Genomic DNA, 12,895 nt, shown 5'->3' on the forward strand with positions numbered 1-12,895 from the left:
ATATAAGGATTTTTCACCTTTTCTAAATCTTGCTCTCATATTTTTCAAATGTTCAGTGTATTCTATGCAATGAATTTGACAAACTTACTTCGATAGAATAACCCAAATTTATTCAACAAACTCAGTGTGATCTACACTTGCAGAGATATCTTCATAAATGTTCTTGGGATGCTTTTGAAAATGAGGCATGTAGGCTGTTTCACAGAGGCACACTAGGCTGTTTCCTAATGCACACAATGCCATTGCAGGATTTCACAGTGATCTGACTTTTGACCGAGGTCTATCAAAAGTGCCTAGTGCAGGTGAAGGGCTTTTCCACCCTGCACTGCTAAGCAGCCTCACCTCTACTGAGAGATCAGCACATACGTAAAGAATTGTAATTAAAAACTCTGACTTCATTGGGAAAGTAGATTGCAGGTAGAGAGCAACCTTACAGAGCTCTTAACAGCAGTATTTTACTTGTTGCAGTTACAGAAGTAATAAATGTGTTGTGCCAAATTGTAGAGGTTGGTACTGTTGACTTCTTCCTGAGAGATAAAATTACTCATTTTTGAGAACAAACATCTTTAAATGTGCATGTTTAGAGTGCATTTAGAAACAAGTTCACCAATTATGTCTTTTGAGCTATCCACTTCAGAAAGCAACTCATTCCATATTGGCTATGTAACAGATGTCAGTTATTGATAGCTTTAATTTGCAGCTAATGAAGACCATGTTTGAACTTGTGACCTAAATGTGAGAAGTTCCATATGTAACTCTGTAAACCATCTAGATTTAAACATTGTTTCTTCAACAATAGTAATTTTTTTTCCAGAATGCTGTGAATTTTATTGCTTGACTGATACAGCCCAAAGTATTCTTCTTTTAAAATTTATTTTACTTGTGCTTTATAAATGTAAAAAACAGGGATTAAAATTATTTATAAACTATGTCAAATTAAAACTAGCAGCTGCAGGTACACCCTCTAATGATAAGATCTTGAGAAAAACAAGAATATCATTCTTGATCTAACTAAGAGTGCAAGGATAAGCACCTGAGAAATGAGAATACTGGAGGAGCCATGGATCTAGGTGAAGTCAGATGGATTTCAGAAATCAAGAGAAATTGCTTGTGTCATCGCAGACAGAGCTTTACACGTTGGGATAAATGTGGATCTCTTCTGTGAACTGGAAGGAAAGGACAATCAAGGCTCAAAAAGAACTGCTCAGCCAGTATTGTGAAATGACTTCCTGCAACCCTACCTCCATTTTAGGGGCAGGCTTGTTTGTTTGTTGGTTTTTAATATGCTTCTGCTCATGAACTGAGTATTTATTGTGCTTTTATGCATGTTTTTAAAAGGATATTCTTAAGAGTGGGAGGGAAAGGAACCCGTTTGACCTTCTTTTTCATAACTAAGGAAATGGCTGCAACACTTAAAGCCAAAAGGAACAATTAGTTGTTACACAGCAAGTAGAACATTAATTTCAAGGCACACCTGCTACAACTGTTTTCAGACATTTTCAAACTTAATATAATCTTCTGCAGTGAGCATTCTGAGCCAGCCTCTACACTTTGCGTCCTTTTATGTGGTCTAATGAAGTATGATGTCAACAAAATTTTATATTTAGGTTTTTCAATAAAATTCTAGCTACAGCTGTATGCTTAGTCCTCACTCATATAACTCTAACAGGAGTGGGCTGAAGAAAAAAATGCAAAAATAATATTACCTCATAAGTTTTAAAAAATATTTATGCCTGTTAAAGGAAAGAGTAAGTAATTTTCTAAATCCTTTTCCCTTTTTTATTCCTTCCTCTATTTCCCCTTAAAGATGACAAAATAAACAACACCCTGTTTTCCTTTTAAGTAGTCCTGCTTAAGGACAATCACCTTCTGAAAAACAAAATTGTTTATTTATTGTTTAAATTACCAGTTTTAGATTTGAAAATTTTGGGGCACATATTTATAATGAACTCTCCTCTGAAAAAGCAGTTCAAATGCAACATCTTCTGGACCAGTTTCACTTCCCAAAAAAGAGAAACCAGAAAATTGAGCAACGCACACCCTTGTCACAGTCTCAGTCAAATCCCACAAATCTCATTTGATCCTCCAGACCTATGGCAAAACCATGACCCAAAGCTCAGAATGTTTAATTAAAGTGACACTTAGGTTTGTTTTGATTTGTCTTTGGCACTTGCTTTCCAAAACGGTTGTCTTTAGGTGGAGTCCTTGGGCCAGTTGTGAATACTGAAGTAAAGCCTGAAAAGGCAAGCTCATGAGCTGCATTGTAAAGAACAATTAAGATATTGAATATAATGAATCTGGCTACAGGGGAGAATATAATGTTCCAAACATAATTCTTTTTTCTTTAAAAAAAAAAGGTGTTACCAGTAGCCATAAAAATGGATATGTACGTTCTTACTGGATACATGCTTTACGTTTTAACAGAAGAAACGCTACAAGTTGAATAATGAAGTCTTTGTGAAGTTTCTGCTTGACTATTATAAGAAAAATACATTACTGTAGCTTTTTATATATATTATTTTGATATAGTAATATGGGCAAACAGATGAACCAATGCACATGTGCACCAATGCATTGGTTTTGAGAGTATAGGCCTCATAACATTGTCTTTGTTAGCTATGTCCTGTCCAGAGCAAAGTCCTCTGGGCTGAGAGGTTCAGACTGTGTGTGTCAACAGTGATTACACAGATGAGGTCTGAGCTGGGACAAGTTCTCCACCTTGCTTTTTTTCCTGAATCTCCACATCTACGTGACTCAATGCAGATTACAAGTGACTGTACAGGCAATACAGGCAATCAATGAATAAGACACATAGGCTAACCTCACTGTATAGAGCTATTTGCAGCCAGCTATAGTCATGATTTACTATGCATCTTTGTCAACAAGAAAAGTGGTGTTTTATTTCTCTGACATTAACAGGAATCAATTTGTGAGGCCCAATTTACCTGACCATTCTGTTTTTGGTACATAAAAATTTAAAATGACTTCTCCTTTTCTCCATTATGCAAGAGTTTAGAAGTTATTCCCTAGTGCTGTTATTAGAGATGTCATTTTGCTTTACACTGTTTTCTACTGTAATATAATTGTTAGAAAACTTTGAAAATAAAAGTAAACATTGAGCTGCACTCTTGCTAAAAAAATGAACAAACCCTATCATCAGCAGAAAGCTTCATAATGAATGCAAGAATCTTAATTTCAGAAGTGCTCATCAATAATTTTGAAGTATATTTCCTCTTCAGATGACATTAAATGAAAGAGGTGAGAGTGGCACTCAAAAGTGGTGTATTTCAAAAAACACCCGAGTAAGTAAAGACTCGGTTTTTATCCATAATCATAAGAGATAGAGCATATCACAACCTAACCACAGTGTGAAACAGAAGCAATACCAGTACTCTGATTAAAATGTAGCACATCACTTTTATGTACGATAGTTCTTTAGTAGCTGTAAGAGGTCTTAATGCCATCTATACCTTTAATTTCAGCAGTGTCAGTAAATAATGCCAATTAAACTCCAATCTGAGACAAAAGGTTTGTCTGTGTGAAAGAACTTCCTGTATACTTCACCTCAGTTTGGTGGAGTTTTTTTGTAACAATAGTATTAAACTGGGTGGAGGGGGATGTCCCTCCAAAAAATAGGAAAAAAAACCCCAACACTTTGAAAATATTTATATAAATTAACTTTTATAATAGAAATGGAATTTATCAACAGAAAATGTGGAAGAACCTAAGAGAAAATGAAGTGGAACCAACCTACAATGTCTGAAAACCATATGTGATAATGTGATATATAAGGACTTCTAATACGTATTATAACAAAGGAATATAAATATACAATATTATCTAAAAATAAAAATAAAGGAATACATAAATTCACATAATAAAAAAGGAGTACAGGAATTAAAAAAAACAGAAAATTAGGCCACAATTACATAAATGAGCAGCAATTTAGGAATTTTGGATATATGGCTTTCCTTAAAAGCATATGTTTTTTCAAGGCAATCTGAACTCTTACAATCTAAAAGATCAAGTTCCTGTAAAGCATTACAATAATTTAAACATTTTAGTAAAATAACAACAAATTTCTGTTCTGAAATATACTGAACAGAACAGGAAAGGAAGGCATTTGGGTCCTTAAAATAAAATCACAGTTATATGCCTGCAAGAACAATAAGAAAAAGGCACTAACCTCCCACCACAATTCAGGCCAAAGAGCCAGGCCCAGGGAGGTTGTTACAAGGTGATAATAATCTATGCCAGGTAGGTAGGTAGTAATAAGAAAGAAATAGATATAATGGACATAACTATTGGCTTTGTTGTCAAGGAACACTCATAATTTAGGTTTCTGTCCCTCTGAACTACAGATTTGTATATACACAGTTTGATCTCAAAAATAATTAAGTCATTTGTAATCACACTTTTAAGTATAATGAGAAAAAAGGCATAAGCATATAAAAATAGAGAACACATCAACATGTAAATCCAAAGTATTTAAAACTGGGTGTAGAGTTCTGATTTTAGAAGCTCCCAAATATAAGGAAATCAGATTGGAAAAATTTGGATTTTTTATTACCAAGACCAAATTTCTAGTTCTTGTCATTTAAAAAAGTTAGTAACTGTGAGGCAAGCCTGATAGGTCATACATACAGAGAGCATTGAAACAAGATGCCTGAATGTATGAACAGCCCTATTTAGTTCACTACAGGTTTTTAAGCCAAGAAAAACTTATCTGAGTGATCCCACTTGCATTCTCCTTGTCTGCCATCCAAGATGCAGCATCAGCAGCACACTTACATGAATTCAGACTTGGTGATAAACTGTTGCTTGCACTGGGATACAGTTGTCTGCTGCCACATTTCGATGGGAAAAAGTCTATCCGAAACCTGAAACTATATATTAAGGCTGAGACAAGCTGAGAGCACACTGGTAGCCTATGGAAAAGAGTGAGATGTGAGAAATAAGGCATCAGGTCTTCTTTATGTCACAATTTATTGTTAGGAAAATGAACCTCACGAGATATTGCCACCTGTGCTGGCTTAGAGAGGACCAATGAGGCCTGGAGCCACCACAAAAAAAGTGAAGGGTGTGCATGAGCAGGAGGAGGGAAAGAGAAGGAGAGAAAATGAGAAAGGTGAGTGCTTGGAGCAGTAATTTAAGCCATATTTAACATCATCCCTACTGAGAAGAATGTTAAGGTATGGAAGACCCGGGGGAAAAAGCTACCAAATGTTTTGTATTACTTTTCTTCAAACTTCCTGTTGTCTATCAGCCACATTTCTACAGAAAACTAAGTCCTTTGATTCATAAGACTGACAAGAGGGCAGTTTCAGACACGTGGAAACCTTTGGTCAACACATGGCTGGAAAACCTCATCATCCAGACTCAACAGTTTTTTAATAGTTTGGGAGACTGTAGAATAAGATTTCTATGATGATTTTAAAAATTCATCTTGCTTGCAATGTAGATGACTGAAAAAGTTGCCTATGGTAAAGGCAAAATGAAGGACAAACATTTTAAGCCCAGTTGGCTTCTTCACATACTGCTGCCATTGTCCTGCAGCTCCTGTTGAAAAGTTAATACTAAACCAGCTTAAGTTAATACTACATATATGTGTCAAGCACAAATGCCAGCAGGATCCTGAAAACAATTACTTGCTCAAATGCTTGTATCCCAAGGAAAAGGAGGCCGAGAAGAAGGTAAGAACATACACACACATACATGAAGAAGAACTTTCCCCATCAGAGCCTTTCTTGCTCTCTCTTATTCCTTTTTTAAACTAGGTTGCTAAATTTACAACAGTTCAGCTAGGAGAAGAAGAAACCCTCTACATTGTAAAAAAATGTTACTATTTTATTACTCATTTAATTTTCTTTCTTTCTTTGAACATCACTGCCAGCCCAGAAAGTAATTTGTATTTTTCATATCAACAATATTGGTTTTACAAACAAAAGTTAAAATCCCTAAGGTGTCATGTGATCCACTTGAAGCGATTCTTAGCTTTGTTACACCACTGATAACATGTAATCATAATCGTAAAACAAACAGTTCTAATCTAAAACACTTAATAAAAGCATAAATCATTCTATTATTAATAAAAACATAAATCAAATTTTATATTTGAAAAAAAAAAATTTTCTGCAACTCTGATTAGAGTCATCATCTCCTGAAATAGTCCTGGCCTGCCAGAAACTGAGGTTGATCAGACACGTAAGGAAGCATACAACCCTTGGATGAGACTCAAGGAAAGTGTATAACTCTCTATAAATGCCTGGAATATAAAAATATGAAGGCAATCAGGGCGCACTCTGACCTCAAATAACCTAGGCAATTAAACAAGTCACTGACCTCAACACACAAACACCTCAGATCTCAGAATTCAAGCAGGATGTGTGTGAATATTCTCACAATCTTGAGTTTCAATGGATACTTTTTAACGTTGAAGTCAGTTGTTTCATAATAAATCATACAAATACTCTTACTGACTGTCATGCGACTACATAGGTAAGCAAATTATTCTTAACTGTGCAAATCTGGTTGTTGATTTGCATCAGTTATAAGCACCACAAGCAGGAAATGCAGTAGTATTTTACTAGCTCCACACCAGTCAGCAAATAGGACTTGAGACAACTTTTAAGAGCCGTATCGTCCATAGATTTTAATCCTTCTCACCCTGCTAGTCGCTTCCATCAGTCTCACACATCCTAAATTAAGAATTGTTTTCTTGCTCTCCAGCAAGCATTTTATTTTTAAAATAAGACCGGAGAACAAGCAGTCAAAGCAGTCTGTTTGGCTGAAGTCGCTGCAGCACAGCTGATATGTGCCTGAAGTTTAGTGTCACTTTTGTCGAGGAGATCTGTGAAACAGAGTTGAACACAAAAGCAATGCCTGTTCTGGCGCGTCGCTTTCACGCCAAGAGAGGTGTGAGGGAAGGTGAAGCGGAGGAGGAATCACCTCCCTCCTTCTCCCGCTGCCTCTCCAGCGCAAGCGGGCCTGGCGGGAGCGCCCGTGGCCGGCGGGAGCGGCTGAGGGACCCCTCCGGCCGGGCGCTATCAGCGAGGGGCGGCCCCCGCCCGGAGGAACAGGGGAGGCAGCTCCCTGTGGGCTTGGCTGAGAAGCTCCTGTCGCCCAGCGGAGCGGTCACACACCGGAGCGGTGGGGGAGAGAGGAGAGGGCCGGGGCTAACAAAGCCAGACCGCCTCCCTGCCTCCATTCCAGCGCTGCTCCCGGCCGCCCCCCGCGGATTTCCCGCGGCCGCCGAGCGGGAACGAGCCCGGGGCGAGGCGCCCGGACCCGAATAAGGGAAGGGGCCCGGTTTCTGCGGGTCAGACGGGCCGCAGGGGGCTGGTGGAGTCCGCCGGGCGGCGGGGGCGGCCGGGCGGGCGGAGGACGGAGCGGGGATGCCCGCGGCCCTCCTGCCGCCGCCGGGCTGTGCGCGGGCGCCGCAGCCGCAACCGCAGCCGTAGCCGTGCCTGCGGCAGGCGGCGGCCATCGCGGGCTCGCCGCCCCCGTGCGCCCCTCCGAGGACGGAGGGGTGGGGGCAGAGGAGGCGGAGGAAGCGGCGGCGGCGGCGCCAGGAACAGGGAGGCGGCGGCACGGCGAGGGAGGGAGCCAGAGCCGAAGCCGGGCCGGGCCCCGCGAAAGCAACAGCAGAGCCAGCTCCTCCTTCTCCTCCTCGGTGAGTGCCGCTCCGCCACCCCCGGAGGCTGCTCCCCGCTGAGCCCGGGAGCCGGCGGAGGCCGGGCCGCGCCGCTGAGGTGCCCGGGAAGAGGCCCGCGCCGGGAGCGGGACACCGCGGCCTCCGCTGGGTGAGCGTCCCCGGGGCAACGGCGCGCCGCGGCCCGGCTCCCCCCTGCCCTCACCGCCGGGCGCGGAGGGCTGCTGCGGTGCAGGGGGAACCAGTGGATTGGGCCGGGGCGGTTCGCCGCTTGCCCGCCGCCCTCTTCCCGGGCCTCGGTCCCGGCCTCCGCTCCCTTTGTTTGCTGGGCTCCCCGAGCCCGCGGCGGTGCCAGGCCCTGCGGAGGCACCGGGGCCGCGGCGCGGCCTGCGAGGCGGCCGGGCGGGCGGTGGGGAAGCAGTGCCGGGCCCGGGCCGGCGAGGCGCTGCCCAGCCCCCGCCGTGACAGGAGGGGGCCAGGCCAGTCTCTCGTCCCCGCCAGTGGCGGCAGCGGGGCCCGCCGGGCTGCCGTGCTCCTACCCTGGGCCGCTACCCAAATGCACCCCGCGCCTGCTGGTGCCATTGTGGGGGGCGGCGGAATTGGGCTGAGTTCCCATTACCCCGCCGTGAAACCCGCCTTCACTGGAGGCTTGTGCGTCCCCGTCTCCGGCGGGGCGGGAGCCCGGAGGTGGCGATTTGGGCAGCCGGGTCGGATTTGTGCGGTGGAGGAGCCCCGGGGTGTTGCGAGGTGAGGGTGCGCCAAGGGCTCCCGAAGGGGCGAGCGAGAGAGGCTCCTTTCTGTGACAGGCAGCACTTAAGAACTTGACTTTAACAAAAGCATTACCAGATCCGCAAACTTTACTCGCTTTCATTGTTCTTCGAGCTGCTTTTTACACTCTCTTTCCGTAAAGATGCCACTTAGAAAACAACTAGCCCATGCCAACACGTTTGCTCATGAAAAAAGCCTTTGCAAAACAACGGGTTTTTGAGAGATGCAGAGGATGATGCTTCTGTGATGTGAGGATACTTTGGCTATGTCTTTCTGTCCTCCTTATTTTTCTTCCTATGTTTTCAAAATCGTCTTAGTTTGGAACATAGTGTTTTGTTTTTCATGTGGAGTAGGTTACTGCATTAAAGAAGTTGGTCGTAGAATATGCTTTAGTCAGGAAAACTGACTTCCCCTTAAAAAATTCTTGTGCCTTTTCACTGTGAGGGCCCAACCACTCTTTCCTACAGGCGAAGAATGTTTATGTCATGTCTGTCCTCTTAATACACCTGTAGTTAAAAAACGCCTGCTGCAGGCCTCCTGTCTTGGAAAGTTGCTGTCTGCACAAGTATTCAAGGAATAATGCATCTGCATTTCTGCTCTGGGTGGAAAAAACCGAACTGGTTCTGTTTCTAATACTTGTTTGTGCTAATAGACACATCTAGACACATCTTTGGATTGTAGAGAATATGGAAGCTTTGGTGCGATTATAAAATAAATTACTTAGCTTGGCTGGAAGACTCTCAACAACTAGAGAGTGTGTAGGTATTTTTTGAGTCTTCTGCAAGAAGAGAGTAGTCAGAACTCACAGTTTTATGTGTAACTTAAGACAATTTTAGCTTTTTCAAAATGCTTACTTTTTTGACGTGTTAAACTGTACTTGAAGGTAGTTTTCACTTCCTATTCAGTATGTCTTGGGGTTTTGGCATTGCTCTGTGCTTGGAACTGAGCTTTTACTTGAAACAGGTTCACCTCTTGTATGCTTAATCAGGGATGCATTCCCTATATCCCAAGTTTTGAGATTTACATTTTTTAAAGTTAAAATCTAATGAAATTAAGCCTTAATACTTAAAAGTTTACGTGGTAACAGAGCATTGTTATGCAGACATACCCACATTAGCTAACTCCCTGGATAGCTGCAAGGGTACGGAGTAGTTCGGGAGAAGCCCTGTGTTGTGTCCAGGGGTTCCATGAGCATCACTTTAATGTACTGCATGTATTGCAGCATCAAAGTGTTTGCATCCATTCAGGAGACGTGATGGATAATTCTAGGTTTCATAAAAGCTAGAGTACTGAAATCTAAAAACCAGCTGTGTGTTAATTTGCACTATGCTATTAACTTCTTTGATCCTAGATTGTGAAGTTGGTCAGTAACCTTGGCTTACTCTTGGAGAGGGATGGTTTGAAGAAATGGTAACTGGTTCTTACTGTTCTGTGAGTAGATTACAACTTCTGACTCTCCTTAACATAATTAATTGGTAGAGTAAGAGTGAACTCTTAACAAAAAGTTGTTCGTACAAAGCAAGTTAATTATTTCTGCTCTTTCTTATTAATTTTTTTTGCAGTCTTACAGTAATTCGGACACGAACAGTTGCAGGGCTTCATTTGGTCGGGCTGCCCTGAGTTCACTACATATTTACTATGCTACAATAGTCCATAGTCCAGGGTAATCCCTAACTCAAGTGCCTTTTTCTCTCTTTCTTTACGGCCCTCTTGGGCCTACACAGCACTAGTTTAGCAGTGTTTGGGCAGTACAATGCAATAACATAAAATAGATAGGGAGGACGCTGAGAACCAGGTTCTCAGCTGGTGTGTGCCTCAGTGTTTCGGTGATAGGGCTTTGATGCGTATTAGCAACAAATTAGAGAGGGTGGCTCAAGCACTTCTGATGCTCCAAGGAAGAAAATAAGATACAAATAGTATAAAAGGGAATGTAATACAGATGCTAAAATGGCTTGAATATAAATTGGGTAGGAAGAAAAACAGAACAGAGATAGATATCTTATGCCAGGTAACTGTATATTTTGTACTGTAAAGTATTAAACTGAGAGCAAATACAGAACTTTGAGTTGAGAAGTCTTTTTTATGTTTTTTTATTTTCCAGAAAAGAAATAATTATATCTGTAATGTTCCTTGGCCTTAGGTTTATTCTAAAATTTGTTTGCATTCTGTTTTGTTGCACATCTGATTTTCTGGAAATAAATATCAGTGTTCAGAAGACAAAGGTCCCAAGGTCTTACCACCTTTGTCCTGGACCCTCCCAATAAATCTGTAGTAGTAGAGAAGGAAGTATCCTTTAAGAAGCACATTTTTAAAAAATCATTCTTGATTATTTCAAATGTCAAGTTACATACAACAGTATGTTTTCGTAGAAAAGAAGATGATTGTGCTTGTAATGGGATATTTATTATCCAGGATTAAAAAGCAGATTCATACCACTCAAATATATATTTGATACCGCAGAATAAAAAAATTCATGGTACACAGTACATTCCTTCTTTTATTATTGTTTTACTTTTTCCTCTTGAAATAATTAATGTCTGAATTAAAACACTGTACTATGCAAGTTGAATAAATTTCTGTATTAAAAACAGTTAGTTACATTACTTTGGAAAGAAAGATTTAGAAACTTTGGGGTTTTTTGTTGCAGAAGGTTTTTCCCCCGTAGCTGAATTGAAAAAGCTATTGAAACAAAAACCTGTCACCTACTTCAGCCTCTCCTGGTGAATAAAACCAAACTGAAAGCAAACTGGCCTATAATTATTGCCCTGGATGAAAATGGAAAGCTGACTGTATGTAAAGTGTTGACATCAAGGTTATGAAAAGGAGTACACAAACTTTGCTCCAGTCTACACAGACTGAATTTGAATAGGCAATGTGAAGCAAAATCTGGCTTAGTCTACTTATTTTGAGAATTAAAATTTTCAGATCAAAGCCTTAGAAATTTAGCTCTTCAGGTACTTAAGCTCACTTAAATAAAAGTTGCTCTGGAAATTTTGTTTTGGTAGTTTTTGTGGTCTTCTTTTGTCATGTACAGGCATGCAAACAATAAGTATTTGGAACTCCAGACAATTTCAGAAGGCTTTGAGGTGTTTGGCTTTGCAAATCTAACTGCTCTTCATTAGTCTGTAATGTGGATTTAAGAACCCATCTTTGCATATTTTTAATTTTTAAAAAATTAATTAAGCTGTGATCTCTCATTAAATTATTTTCTGGAAAATATTAAGATAAAATACTTTGAAAACTATTGGTCCTTTTCTGTCTCCTTAACCATTCACATGACACTTTGGACTCTGAGGAACTCAGCTGGCCTCATTTATGAGGCCACATGTTACCTAAAAAATTCTTTCCTGGTTGCTGCATCACCAAGAAAACTATGCAAGTTAAATGTAGGTGTTTGTTTAGCATGGATGTCAACAGAGTGGCTGACTTGTTCTGCCTCTGACTTTAAACTCCATTGAAGGAATATGAAAAAAATCTTTCTTGCAGGTAAAGCCAAGCATAGAATGCTGTATGTAGACATCTCTGTCCAGGTGCTGCTCCCCTAACATTGCTTCCTTTTTTGTATATTTCATGCACATAGCCTCTCATGCTCTGTCTTCTGGGAAACAGTCTTTTTGTAATCTGCCAAGTGCAATAGGTTGGCAATTTAAAAAATGTTAGATTTGTAAAGTGAGTGAGTTTTTGTTGTAAACACCAATTAATCTTGCTGTAAACTGCTGTAAAATAGTTTCGGATGGGAGCCATTTTCTCTGGAAGTGAAGGTATACATAGTAGATATTAGTAATTTTTTCTGAGAGTTTAAGTGGTCTGAAGTTAAAAATTTGAACCATGAAAATGAGCTGTGCATCTTATTAAGTAAATCACACACATATATGGTATTGTTCTTTGCTTTTTAGTGCACTATATAATCAGCAGCTGTACTTGTGTCATTTAACTTGGATGTATATGATACTGACCTGTAAGAGCAGTTGTGATAGGTTTTTATGGTCTTGAATTCATGTGGTGAATGCAGCTAGGAGATAAAGTCATTAATTTTAGCATTTGAGATTCCCAAAGTTATTAAATCTGCATTTTTCCTCAAGGATATTCTGTATTGCTTAAAACAGTACATAGAGTGCTACTTTTGAAAACATTGTTGGAAACGAGATTCCAGTCAGACTTGGTTTTACAGTGTGTGATCTCTTGTTTTTTCTTGAGTAGTTTTATTCTTAATTAATCTTGACGTTTTCTGGTAAATGTGCTAAAACAGTAGCTTGTAGGAGTCTTGAGTAGGTGATTGTTTTTCCTTCTCCAAAGCAGTCTGCATTCCTCAAATAGGTTGAGAACATAGTAGGCTACTCCAAATGTTTCTTTTTGGTCCCATGATGTTTCTAATACAGTGGTCAAGCTTGCCTTCTTTTTTTGTTCCTTCTGATTTTGGGAATTCTGTCTCTCCTGCCTTAACCTCAGTAAGTGCTGCAGGACTGGGCAGTTACA

General features: G+C 40.7%; 2 protein-coding genes across 2 annotated transcripts in view; one reads left to right on the forward strand and one right to left on the reverse strand.

The window, feature by feature from the left end:
• Positions 1–7,319: 7,319 nt before the first annotated feature.
• LOC128942758 (basic salivary proline-rich protein 2-like) lies at positions 7,320–8,522 on the reverse strand. The gene is made up of 2 exons (XM_054285440.1): positions 8,271–8,522; positions 7,320–8,186 (listed from the first exon to the last, which is right to left on the reverse strand). The coding sequence occupies exons 1-2, from the start codon at positions 8,520–8,522 to the stop codon at positions 7,320–7,322; spliced, it is 1,119 nt and encodes a 372-aa protein (XP_054141415.1).
• SOCS6 (suppressor of cytokine signaling 6) overlaps positions 7,743–12,895 on the forward strand; it is a 28,299-nt gene continuing 23,146 nt past the window's right edge. The window contains exon 1 of the mRNA XM_054285188.1: positions 7,743–7,802. The gene's annotated coding sequence lies outside the window, so the exon portion shown is untranslated. The remainder of the gene's footprint in view (positions 7,803–12,895) is intronic.

The sequence above is a fragment of the Melozone crissalis genome, unplaced genomic scaffold (genome assembly GCF_028551555.1).
Source record: "Melozone crissalis strain CALT ecotype California unplaced genomic scaffold, PUWL_Pcris_2 ptg000042l_1, whole genome shotgun sequence".
In the NCBI taxonomy this organism is placed as follows: Eukaryota; Metazoa; Chordata; class Aves; order Passeriformes; family Passerellidae; genus Melozone; species Melozone crissalis.